Source organism: Pleurodeles waltl, chromosome 1_1 (genome assembly GCF_031143425.1).
Source record: "Pleurodeles waltl isolate 20211129_DDA chromosome 1_1, aPleWal1.hap1.20221129, whole genome shotgun sequence".
In the NCBI taxonomy this organism is placed as follows: domain Eukaryota; kingdom Metazoa; phylum Chordata; class Amphibia; order Caudata; family Salamandridae; genus Pleurodeles; species Pleurodeles waltl.
The window spans coordinates 133,726,656-133,740,112 of record NC_090436.1 but is presented as its reverse complement, the minus strand read 5'-3'; the positions used below and the strand labels follow the sequence as shown (position 1 = coordinate 133,740,112).

At 44.7% G+C, this 13,457-nt stretch overlaps 1 protein-coding gene across 1 annotated transcript in view; it reads right to left on the bottom strand.

Moving 5' to 3' along the window:
• The window catches only part of KATNAL2 (katanin catalytic subunit A1 like 2), a 266,628-nt gene that overhangs the window by 76,559 nt on the left and 176,612 nt on the right, over positions 1–13,457 (bottom strand). The window contains exons 11-12 of the mRNA XM_069218894.1: positions 12,875–12,993; positions 284–375 (exon numbers count right to left, since the gene is read on the bottom strand). Coding sequence (XP_069074995.1) covers positions 284–375; positions 12,875–12,993 — 211 coding nt within the window. The remainder of the gene's footprint in view (positions 1–283; positions 376–12,874; positions 12,994–13,457) is intronic.

Below are 13,457 nucleotides of genomic sequence, written 5' to 3'. Positions count from 1 at the left end.
ATGCTGACCAAAAACAATTTGAATAATGGACCAAAAGATAAATTTTATGTTAACTGTCTTTGAAGTCTAACCTTATAAGGGCCTCTTGTTTGTGGCCTTGTAAATGTGAAAAGGCAGGGCATTGTAATGGGTTTAAAACTTGTTATTTCCAACTATATTAAACTGACAAACTGTATAAACAAAATGTATGGCTTTATGTACAGCCTTGGACACATGAGTAAACATTGACAGAAGGAGTATCTGATAGTCCCAATTTTGTAATATTTGTCAAGTTCTGCCTTACCCAGGGCCTGTTCCTCTCTGACTCATTACGGATTCCAGTTCATCCAAGAAAATTGTGGAGGGGGCGTGATACCGAGCAAGCTCAAACAATACCTATTTTAAAGAGACAAAAAGCAAATTAGGAAAACACACTAGTCAGTAATAAATATTGTCCTTCAAATGGTTCATATCCATTAAAATGCAACATGTCAATAGTCAATATGTAGAAAATATATGTATAAAGATAATGGACAGTAGAATTTCTCCACGGTGACCAGCATATATGTGCATGGACATTATTGTGGTTGAGGATATTCATGTTAGTATAGAAGTCGTCTTGGTAAGCTACTCTTTTTGGATGATCTATAAGGGTATGCAAAGGGCAATGACTGAAGAAAACATGGGTAGAAAAATTGCACAGTGAGAAACCATGTCAGGCCTCTTAGGAGGGGTTGTATATAGTCTTGCCAAATGTAATTTCATACATATTGGTTACTTTATGACAGTATGTCTCATGATTGCCTTATGGGAATGCTTTTGTGAAATACAGTAGGCCTGAGTTGGTTATGACGACAAGCCAGTGATAAAGGCTAGAGGCCTGACTGGTGCATTGGAAAAAATGTATGTTAAATTCCACAGGTATGATATGTTTTTATGACAACGCATAACAAAGACAGTAGGCCTGACTAACTTATTGTTAGACCAGACAGCCTCGGGGTGGTGATCCCCCAACTTTTTTTGCCTGCCTGCCTGCCTCCACTTTTCTGACACTGATTTTGCTGGTTTTAGGACTCTGCTCACTTTACCACTGCTAACCAGTGCTAAAGTGCATATGCTCTCTCCCTTCAAACATGGTAACATTGGTTCATACCCAATTGGCATCTGTAATTTACTTATAAGCCCCTAGTAAAGTGCACTACATGTGCCCAGGGCCTGTAAATTAAATGCTACTGGAGCACTGGTTGTGCCACCCACATAAATAGCCCCTTAACCATGCCCCAGGCCTGCCACTGCAAAGCCTGTATGTGCAGTTCACTGCCACTTTGACTTGGAATTTAAAAGTACTTGCCAAGCCTTAAACTCCCCTTTTTCTACATATAAGTCATCCCTACGGTAGGTCCTAGGTGACCCATAGGGCAGGGTGCTGTGTAGGTACAAGGCAGGACATGTACATGTGTGTTTTATATGTCCTGGTAGTGAAAAAACCCTAAATTCGTTTTCCACTACTGTGAGGCCTGCTCCTTTCATAGACTAGCATTGGGACTGCCCTCATATACTTTTTGAGTGGTAGATTCTGATCAGAAAGGGGTAACCAGGTCATATTCAGTATGGCCAGAATGGTAAAAGAAAATCCTGCTTATTGGTGAGGTTGGATTTTATATTACTATTTTAGAAATGCCACTTTTAGAAAGTGAGCATTTCTCTGCACTTAAAAACCATCTGTGCCTTACAGCCTGTCTCTAATCAACGTCTGGCTGGGCTGACAGCTTCCTTGTGCATTTCACCCAGATAATCACAAGCACACGGCACTCAGTCACACCTGCACTCATCTGCATACTGAATGGGTCTTCCTGGGCTGGAAGGGTGGAGGGCCTGACACTTACATTTCAAAGGCTAGTGGCCTGCCCTCACGAAATGGACTGCCAAACCCCTTACTGGAACCCTGGCAGACAGGCCTGTACTGAAAAGGGAACTTGTGCACTTCAAAACCACTCTTTGAACTCTCCCTCACTCCAAAGGCATTTTTAGGTATATAAACTGGGTCTCTGACCCCACCAAATCAGACACTTCGACATGAACCTGCAACCTGTCAAGAGGAACTGACTGGCTGCCCAAAGGATTCATCTGGACTGCTTTGCTGAGAAGGACTGCTGCTCTGCTGTTGCCCTGCTGCCCTGCTGGCCTCGGACGTTACTGAGAAGTGCTCTCCAAGGGCTTGGATTGAGGTTGCCTCCTGTTTTCTGAAGTCTCAGGGCCAAAAAGACTTAGGGGGTCATTCCGACCCTGGCGGTACAAAACCGCCAGGGTCGCGGATGACGGAAGCACCGCCAACAGGCTGGCGGTGCTTCCTGGGCCATTCTGACCGCGGCGGTAAAGCCGCGGTCAGAAAACCGGGTCCGGCAGTTTCCCGCCGGATTTCCCCCGGTTGCCCAAATCCGCCATGGCGACGCTGCAAGCAGCGCCACCATAGGGATTCTGACCCCCTTCCCGCCACCCTGTTTCTGGCGGTTTTTACTGCCAGGAACAGGATGGCGGGAACGGGTGTCTTGGGGCCCTGGGGCCAATGGCATGGGCAGTGCAGGGGCCCCCTAACAGGGCCCCAGCCTGCTTTTCACTGTCTGCTTAGCAGACAGTGAAAAGCGCGACGGGTGCTACTGCACCCGTCGCACACCTGCAACACCGCCGGCTCCATTCGGAGCCGGCTTCAGTGTTGCAGGCCCCTTTCCCGCTGGGCCGGCGGGCGCTAACTTGGCTAGCGCCCGCCGGCCCAGCGGGAAAGTTGAAATGGCCCCAGCGGTCTTTTGACCGCAGAGCGGCCATATGGCGGTTACCGCATGGCGGGCGGCTACTGCCGCCCGCCGCGGTTAGAATGAGGGCCTTAATCTCTTCAGGAAACTTCTTGTGCACTGAAAATCGATGCACAGCCTGCTGGACACGACACACAGCCTGCCCTGCGACTGAGAAATCGTCGCACAGCCGAGCCGGAATGACGCAGTTCGACTTCCCGAGTGGAAATTCAACACAGCGCCTGTCTTGCAACAGTAAATTACACGCACAGCCCTACTGGATCGATGCACAGCCAAACCGGAATGACGCAGCCGATTCCCCGAGTGGAAAATCAATGCAGCGCCTGCCATGTGGCTGAAAATGCAACGCATCGCCCTCCCAGATCGACGCAACGTCTGTGACTTCTTCCAGCGTGCCCAGGATTTCCGCACATTGTCCCTGGGCGTCAAAATGATCCCTGCACGACAGTTAGGAACCAAGACTGTGCGCTGAAAAATGACGCAAGCCCCTTGCAATGTGGAAAGAAACGATGCAACATCTGTGCAGCATCAGAAAATCCAACGCACACCTTATTTTTCCATGCATCTCCTCCTTTGTGGTCTCTGTGCATGTTATTTGTGACGCAAACCAGGTACTTTATGTAATTAAGAGACAACTGTTGATTTCTAAGATTAAAGACTCTTTTTAAATTTGCAAAAGTGATATTTCAACTTGTGCTTATTGAATCTTAATCGTTTTGACCTTATTTTATTCAGATAAATATAATCTATTTTTCTAAACTTGTGTGGTTATTTTTGTGGTGTTTTCACCATGTTACTGTATGATTTATTGCACAAATACTTTAAACCTTGCCTTTCTAAGTTAAGCCTGACTGCTCAGTGCCAAGCTACCAGAGTGTGGGCACAGGATAATTTGGATTGTGTGCGACTTACCCTGACTAGGATTGTGGTCCCTACTTGGACAAAGGTGTATACCTTTGCTAACTGGAGACCCCATTTCTAACACTCATAACTAAAGTATATTTTAGCGTCAATAGCTTGGTGAGGACAGAGTGCTATTCAACTGGGTTAAAGCCTATAACCAGATATTCTTTTGAGTGGAATCCCACAGATTTCTGGAGTAGGCTATAGTTTTAGTGCAGTTTACCTCCTCTGGCATACCCTTGGGTACGACAGCAGAAAGCATGGGCAAATGGATCAGTGTACATCTGCCACTGGGTTTATTGCCCTGCAAGTAATGGCGTTTCACCAGTTAACAGGCACACACCAGCCTCAAAAAGAGTGCTCTAGGGCTGGTAGACTAGTTCCTGATTTGTTCCATTTACTATATTGCCAGATCCTCTTGCATTCTCTCCTTTTCATTTTTATTAGAGTTTCCAGCAGCTACCCAGACGGTGCTATGGGGAGGCTTATTTGACATGCATTTCATCTTCAATACTCCACATTTTTTGAAGTCACCGTTTCTAAACAGGCTCCCATATTGGAATGTTACTGTCCATTCTGTATTATTGTTTTACTATTCCAAGATAGGTGCCATGCATAGAATCACCATGTTGGCTGTCATGGATTGGTAAATTGATGCACTGTTGTATTATATAGAGAGCTTTATATACCCTGTGCCTGACTAAAAGACCCATTTTGGGTGATCACATTGCATCATTTACATAGCTCTTCATAACATTGGCAAAGACATGAAGCACTTCTTTACTGGGTGCCCTTCAGACTGCACAGTTAAAAGGGTGTTTGTGGTTTGGTCTCTGTTGTATACGTTTGGTGAGATGTGAGAGATATGCATAGTGGTGTGTGCAAAAGCATGTTGTGTGTTACTGAAGATAAGCATGGTTATTGCAGACTGTGTGAGAACAGACCTAGCCGCGCTGTACCTTGTTCCATTCTTGGATAGCTGGCCAGTGTGATGTTTTCTGAGCGGCCATCCTTGAATGGTATTGCTCATTGTGCATTATTGCTTTATGATTCCAAGGTGGCAAACATGTTGCTTCTAAATGTAGCAGCCATGCTGAAACTTAAAGCACTGATACATAATGAATAATGGCGTTCCAATATGGCTGCCCACTGCTGTGGTTTTACTTTTTATTGCAAGCATATGCTCATTCCATTGCAGTGGTGGTATTTTTCTTTCTTCTGCTCTGTTAGACCTGTCAAACTTAGGCTGCTCTTCCCCCAAATCTTTCACATTTACCCCTTCTGTTGCTGAATTTAGTTTTTTGGTGGCTTTAGGCATCTGTGCACTTTCCCCCTGCTAACCAGTGCTAAAGTGCTTGTGTTCACTCCCTCAAATATGGTAGAATTGGCTTACACTTGATTGGCACATTTATTTGGTGATAAGGTGGTACAAGATGTACCCAAGGCCGGCAAATTAAATGCCAGTAGTGGGCCTGCAGCATGTGCTGTGCCACCCACTCAATTATCCTTTTAAAACGTGTCTCAGGCCTGGCAGTGCTGTCTGTATGCTTTTTTAAACAGCCATTTTGACCGGGCAAAATACACCGTTTGCAAGGCCTAAGCCGTCCTTTTTTACTACATCTGTCACCCCTAACATTAGGCCCTAAAAAAGCCCATAGGGCAGGGTGCAGTGTACTTAAAAAGTTGAACATGTATTTTTAAGTTTTACATGTCCTGGTAGTGAAAAAGTCTCAAACTCATTTTTCACTGCTGTGAGGCCTACCTCTCCTATAGGATAACATTGGGTTACTTTATTTCAATTAGTAACTGATAACTTTTGTTTGGGGACAGGTATAAATGTTATGTTTCGTCTAAAAAGAATTGTAATTTAAAATCCTCTTTAATTCTAAAGTAAAAAGTCTAAAAGTGCCACTTTTAGAAAGTGGACATTTTCGTGTCCTAACCATTTGGTGCCTGGAGCTTTTCCTGGGTCACATGACTAAGTGTAGTTGTAGATTGCCTTTCTGTATTCCTCCCAGACAGCCACACAATAGAGGGAGTGGATATTGGCAGGAGAGACCACCCATCTTGTAGGATTGGTGCAAAGCTGGGTACAGACCTACTTGCATTTAAACACCATTGCCTCAGAACACACACAAAGACTTTCACACTAGCTTATTGCGCCCCTAGGCATCCTGGGACTAGGGCAGGGAGGCAGGAAATTCCAGACACTTTTGTAGCGGGAAAACTTCACTGTAGCTTAAACGAGGGACAAAACTAGGACTGGACTCAGATCCACTCTTCGGTATACTCCTGGAACTGTGGATACAATAGAAGAAGGACTTCTTGCTGCCAGAGGACTGCCTACTGTCTGAAAAGGAGGAATGGAACTGCTCTCTTCATCCCAGGCTACCTGAGTGACTCCAAGGGCTAGTTAGCTGGCTTCCTGTTCTGAACTACATGGGCACAATAAGCTCCAGAGGCCTCTTTCGACTGCCTAGCTGATCTGATGCTTTGGACCTGCCTGGACCTGCAACTGGACCTGCCCTGGCCGGCCTCTACTGGGGTGAGTTCCTGATCCCCAAGAGGTTTCTCCCAGGTCCTGGACCCTCGGTGTGGCATCAGCCAAACTCCTCCTGGAAGAAAAGGCAAAATTCTGAAGTTTTGATGTTGTACTTGGCCCTCTCTGCAAAGTCATCCTCAAACATTTTGCCTTCACCCTTTTGTTTTCTGAACCCATTTTGTTGGCTTTTAGGACTCAGTGCACTTTACCACTGCAAATCAGTGCTAAAGTGTCTGTGCTCTCTCCCTAAAACAAGGTAACATTGGTTTACACCCAGTTGGCATATTTAATTTACTTGTAAGTCCCTAGTAAAGTGATACTACCGATTCTCAGGGCCTGTAAGTTAAATACTACTTGTGAGCCCACATCACTCCTTGTGCCACCCACATAAGTAGCATTCTAAACATATCTCAGACCTGCCACTGCAGCATGTAAATTATAAACTTCCATTTCGACCTGACAAAATAAGTCTTTTGTAAGGCCTAAACATTCCCTTTTTAATACCTATATGTCACCCCTAGGATAGGCCCTAAACAGCCAATAGGACAGGGTGCAGTGTATTTAAAAAGATGGACAAATACTTTTAACTTTTACATGTCCTGGTAGTAATAAACGTTTACATTCATTTTTCAATACTGAAGGGCCGGCGTCTCCCATAGGATAACTTTGGGTGCCTTGTTACATTTAATAAGAAGATTTAATTGGAAGCACGTGGGAATGTTGTGTTTGATGTCCACAGAATTGTAACTTAAAACCATTTTTAATGGTAAAGTCGGATTTTAAGTCACAATTCTGAAAATGCCACTTTTAGAAAGTTGCCACTTTTTTGTCCTAACCATTTGGTGCCTGCAGGCTGTATCCTGGGTAACATAGCTAGATGTAGCTGGCTGTTGGTTTTTGTTTATTGCTCCCAGAAGGTGAGGCAAAGGGGGAAATGGTGTGGGCAGGATGGGCCATCTCGGACTTGATAGGGAGAGGAGCTATCAGCTACCACACTTGTACATCACAAAGGCTCGGCCTTGGCACACTCACAAATGGTTTGACATTAGTATTTTATGGCCCCAGACAAGCAGGGGCCAAGGGCAGGGAGGCAGGAAATTCCAAGCACCTCTGGGGGTGGAAGCCTCGGGGAACTTTTCCTACTTCAAAGTCGGTGAAAAATATAAAATAATGGACCCTCAGACCCAACTCTTCAGTACACCTCTGGACCTATGGAAAACTCAGAAGGACTGATGTGCTGTTCTGCAAGAAGGACTGCTACTCTATTGGCCTGCTGCCCTGCTACTCTGCTGTTCTGCTGTCCTGCTTGCGGAGAAGGAAGACTGAACCTGCACTCTTATCCCAGGTTGAAGTGACTCCAAGGGTCAGCTGACTCACCTCCTGTTCTGAGCCACAGGGACATAATAAGCTCCAGAGGACCCCCTGTATCTGCCCGGCTGACCTGTTACCTGGATCTGCTGCCTGGGACTGCCTGAGCCCTGTTGGCCTCTGTTGGAATTAAAGCCTGACCCCCAGGAGGTGTCCATAAGGTCCTGCACCATTCGTATGGCATCAGTTGAGCTCCCTCCCAAAGAAAAACATTAATCCTGAAGTTTTCTGCTCTTTGTAACCGCGAACAGGCCTCTCTGCACCAAGATCTTGCCGCCCAGCTACTGGCAATTCGAGATCTGCATTTTGCGCTACAACATCGACAGCCCGCAGTGACTGTCAACCTCCAGACATGTCTGTCCACGACGCTTAACAGGATTTTTGAGCTACAGTGATGACCATCCATCGCCATCAGGCTACGCTCACCCCACTCCTTCCTGCATCTTTAAACACAAATGGAACTCTTTATGCTAGACTTTTGATGGTAACTTTTTCAGCGGACTGTCCTGGTCCATATATCTGGCCCACGCTCCATTTCACCCAGTCTCACACGCCAGAGAACTGTGAGTGGTGGTGCTTAGTGCTTTTTGGCACTATATTTACCAAATTTTTTTAAACTGCATATCTCCAGCTCTACTAATTGGATGTTTGTCCTTTTGGTATCAAACAATTTTAGTCTGTTTTTTAAAATTGTTATGAGATTTTTCTTGTGAGTGGCGCTATCTACTTTTAGGCTCTGTACTTACTTAAATTTTTTTAATTGCATATTTCTGGTTCTACTAATTGGATTTTTGTCGTTTTGGTGTTTTTAAAATTGGTGTGGGATTTTCTTGTGTTGTGTTTTCACTTTTGTGTGCTGCATAAATACTTCACACATGCCTCTAAATTAAGCCTGGCGGTTTTTGCACCAAGCTACCAGAGGGTTAAGCACAAATAATTTAGGTTTTTTTTGTGGTTCACCTTGACGGGACTGTGGCTGTTGCTTGAGTAGGGTTCCACCTCTCACATCTAACAACCCAATTTCTCACAATATTGTTCAGTTGACCATTGTTGTTTGGTAATGGCTATCCTTAATACTTATGCTGAGACCCAGACGTAGTTCCAACAGACCATCATAGAAGTTTCCTACTGACCGAGCCAGTGGTGTTCAACCACCTCTCTCATTTAATTCCCTTTCTTCCTCTGTTTATTTTCACAAAGGCAGGAGAGGTAGTTAGGAATCTGCATGGTTCCTGCAGGACTGAAAGCACAACTTTCGTTCACATGTTAGTCGCTGCACGTCTTGACACACTCCAGGGGCTGCACCAGCTGAGTTCTTAGGTTCTCTGCGATTGTTAGGAAACTTGGTTCAGTAACAAAAATCCAGCATTTTGCATATTAGTACTTTTGTGTTTAGTATTGAGTTTTGTGTGTACTAAAGTTGCTTTAATTTTAAAAGGAAAAAACACTGACCTGACATTAATTTTTTGTGTGTTGAGTTGCTAGGTTCTGAGACCCACCCTGAACAAGCCTTGGACTGCTCTGTCTTGCTATCCCGAGAGTCAAGTACTAAAAGGGTACTTGGTTTCTAGTTCCGGGGTAGGCAGCACACGTACCCGAAGACACCAGAAGCTAAAGACACAGACAGTTGCAATTGAGGGACAGTAACCTATGATTGGCAGGGGACTATCGGACCTGGATTTCTCACATTCATATTTGTAACTGTCAAGCCACTTTTCATTTGTTTAAAAGCAGTAATGCAAATATAACAAGGCCATCTCTGCTATGCAAGATGTTTTTGGTCATGAGATGTTATTAGGCAACTCCGTAAGCTCAGGGAGTTGTAGATTCATTGTTTCAATTAAACTGTGAACTTGATTAAAAAAAAAAAAAAGATTTGTTAAGGTGCATTGCAGAATTATGTAAACAGATATTTTGGGTAAAATGGGGTCGATCTGGCGAAGTTAAGTGTGTGATATTATATTGTTAGAGACATGAAGATACTGATGTGTTTTCTCCAAGCTGAGGTCAAGGACTGGATAAGCATGGATACCAACCTTTCATTTACTTCGAATGTGATTTTGTCAGTAAAGAGTTGGGCAAGAAAGTGAACATGAAATGTGCATCGATGTATTAGTCCCTCCCATTCATCCAGGGGCGTAGCTTCAGCGGGGTGTTTGGGGTGTTACACCCCCAAATAAATGTATTTTCTTATAAATAGTTGGGTACAGGTGCTTTCAGTCGGGTGTTGTGAGATAGCAGTCGGATTTCAGTAGGGTTTTTTTACATACACACATGCAAAAAATGCAGAGAGACTCTGATTGAAAGTCCTCAAAAATATTGGTTCTTTTACAGAATATTGTGTTTTCTCTCTTAGTACTCCTACCAAACTGCCTTCCTCTCCCTTTCCGCTGCCCCTTGGGCCCCACTCACGAACCCTGCTTGTTGTATAGTGTATTTAAACATTATATGCCAGCCTGATTGTCGGTAAATCTGAAGCTCATGCCCCCCTAATCTTAATGACCAAGCTACGCCCCTGCGTTCATCTCCCGGGCCCTAAGAGGCACTGTTGTTATTCTACAGATATCATGTTATATACGATGCTACATTGTCAATACTCTCCAGATATCACGCTGCATGGTGGTATTTGCCTAGGTATTGTGCTCACAGCTTTTGGGTGAATGTGCTATGTTCAGGCACTGTTGTTCTCTACTTATTGTGCTGCCTATGCTGATAGAGTGGCAGTATTCTGCAGGTATAGTGCTGTGTGGGGGCATGCAGTATTAAGATTCTTAGGTATGGTCCATATGATGCTACAATGCTGCTATTCTCCAGGTACCGTGCTGCATTTAATGCTGCAACCTTGTTAACCCCCATGTGCTGTGCTGCACATGAATTCATCTATGTGTGCTACATATGATGCTACTACAATGCCATTACTCTCCAGGTATCATACTGCATAGGATGCTACGGTGTCATTAACCTTCGAGTATTGTGCGGCATAAGATGCTATACCGTTGTTACTACCAGTGAGCTTCAATGTCAGCAGACCGCCTGTTGAGGCGCTAAGCTATTTCTTGGAAGTTTGAATTCAAAGAATTAGTAACCTCGGCTTACCTTCTAGACATAGAGCGCAAGTAGAAATGCCTACACCAAACTCGGCAAACATCCACTGTAGGCTGGGGTTAGGCGGCAGCCTGAGCCCGACGGCCACATAGACTGGAGCCACAGGCCTTACCCTGCTGCCCACCAAGCATCGCCATTAGGTCCGGTATAGCAGAGCTGGGCTGTGTATCACAGCTGGGAGACCAATGCTGCGAATAATGCCCCACCACACTCATCTCGAGGTGGTGCTTGATGGAGCCAGTGAAGAATGGCATAGCGCTTAGAAACATGAATTGGGCAGATCCCACATTTGGATGCATTGCTGAGTACTGTTGTGTTCAAGGCACTGCTACGCACTTGCTAATCGTTGTATGAGGTTTGCATTGTGCAGATCTGAAAAGGGGGTTAACACTGAAGGTGTACTATTGGCTTATAGATCTTGTTCTTGACGAAATTATATTCATGCCCTTTACTATTGCAATCTGTTGACCAGCCAAATGGAAGAGCATGGCTCTTTGAGATATGCCATGATAAGCATTAGAGGGGGCTATAATGGAATGAAATCTCCAGCACTGCCCACCATGTGCTGTGCAAAGCACAATACAAGACTGAGTGACAGAGGAATCTAGGAGGTATATGCCTAACACCAACATCACAGAAATACTAACCAATCAGGAAGTCTCCCTTGCACCCACGGGAGAGTGAAGATGTTGGGTACCCTCAACTTTCCTTGGAGTGTAAGCTATCCAGGCCCCTTGTGATCGGAACCTCTGGAAGGGGATGAGCGGGGCCTGGGCCGGTGGCTGGTCAAGGAGCAATGTGCCTGAGATGAGAACATCCTCTGAGTTCTATCTGCCCCTTTGGGGTGCAGGATATATCTTTCAAATAGGAAAAGGGTTGTGACTTGGGGGGGCTGGTACTCTCACATATCCTATCAGTGATAAATCAATAGGTCCCACTATCAAGAAGCATTAGACTGTTGACTCCATGAAATAATGTAGGTCTTGCCTACCGACAGCTGAAGATGTCTGTTGGAAACCTCATTTTACCAATACAAATGTACATACATAGGGAAGAAGAGTGGATTTTAGGTCGGCACTTTCCAGCCACTAGCTGTTGGCATTTTTTTTTTTTTTAAAGATTGCCAGTGGCTGGGTCATGAACATCAATTCGCCAAAATGGCAGGGAGTGGAGATGACATCTTTTTTTAACCTTTACTTTTACTCGCACACCTATGCTTACACATACACACACATTTAAACATAAACACACTTGTTCTCGCATAAACACACTCTCACCCGCAAGCGTGCACACAACATACATTTAAAACCATTTTTTACTTACCTCAACTGCCAGGGAGGCTCATATTTCAGCAAATTGTAATTCATTCTTTTTTATACAATTTTGAATAATAAAATACTATTCACTCTCAGTGTAATAAAGAATTGACAGTAAACAAGGCAAGTGGGGCTTCCCTTGTGTGTCGGGCACTGATGTTGTCAACTCTGAGGTCAGGGGTCGCAAAGGCAGTGCCAGGGGTCGCAAGGGACAAGCCAGGGGTTGCAGTTGCAACCCCTGGCGACCTCTAAATAACGTCCATGGGCTGAGTGGGCTGCTCTTAAAGCCATGGAATTTATGTAGGTTATATGGGTTTTCAAATAGCCCCCTGTGATAACCTCCACACTGAGCTGTCTGTCTGTCTCTTTTCCAACCCCTGATGCCCCTCCCACCCCCAGTGCAGGATGTGGCCTCGGTTGTTAGTTCCCACCAGCTATCTGGTGGGTTAGGGCATGAAGCTGGTAGAGGGAAGTGTTTTATTCTACTGTGGGGGCTTACACCTGTGGGCTTCATGGCACTAGAAGAGGATTGCAAAGCATTAACCTGGGACATTGTTGGTGCCACTATGAATATAATTTGGTTGTAAGTGCCTACCTGGATTTAAGATGGTCAGAGGGTGTCCCAATGGAGAAAGGGTCAGTTCCATAAGGTAGGGCCCAGCACAGAGAAGACCCTGTGTGCTTTTTCTAATGTGGTTATGTGATGCTGGAAACGTGCTCTATGTAATGATTCTGGATTACACAAATATAAACGTTTATCAAAACTAAGATTTTATGGACTGAGATGTACACATGCAAATTAAAAATTCAGCAAGATACATTTGCAATATAGGGCAACTTTAGGTCCCTACCCGCACAAGCTTTTCTGAGTCTCCACGCCACTTGCTGACAATTGTAGAGGCTGAAATGTTAAAAAAGGTTGTGTTGCACTCAGTCGCCACAGCCTTGGCGAGTAGCGTCTTGCCGGTGCCTATGGGAAGCAGAGAAGAAGCATTTTACAATGAGTGCGGAAGAAGACAGTACCACAACAAAATAAAAGAGTATCATTTGGACGCTGGATCTTAACTGAGTTTCTCCACAAAAGGTTTGGAAACTGAGGTTGTTAAAATAAATTGCTTTGTGAAACGGGTTTGTATCATGTACTAAGCAATAAAACCTTGTAGATTAGGACTGTGTGAGTTTGGAATTGAAAATTGATTGCTCCTTCTGATTGGCTGGTGAGGCTTTAAAACAGACACTTGTTTTTTAATTTGAAACTAGCATGTTTTAAATGCAAAAACACTGCCTCAAATTGAATTCCCCTTTCTTGCTCTACGAAAACGTGCGCTGGAGTTGTGAACGAGGCTGTTGAGTACTGTGTAAACGGGCTACCGTCTGCATTGGCTGATGGTAACCACTGCAGCTCTGTGGTTTAAGTGATTCGTCCTTTGGTAT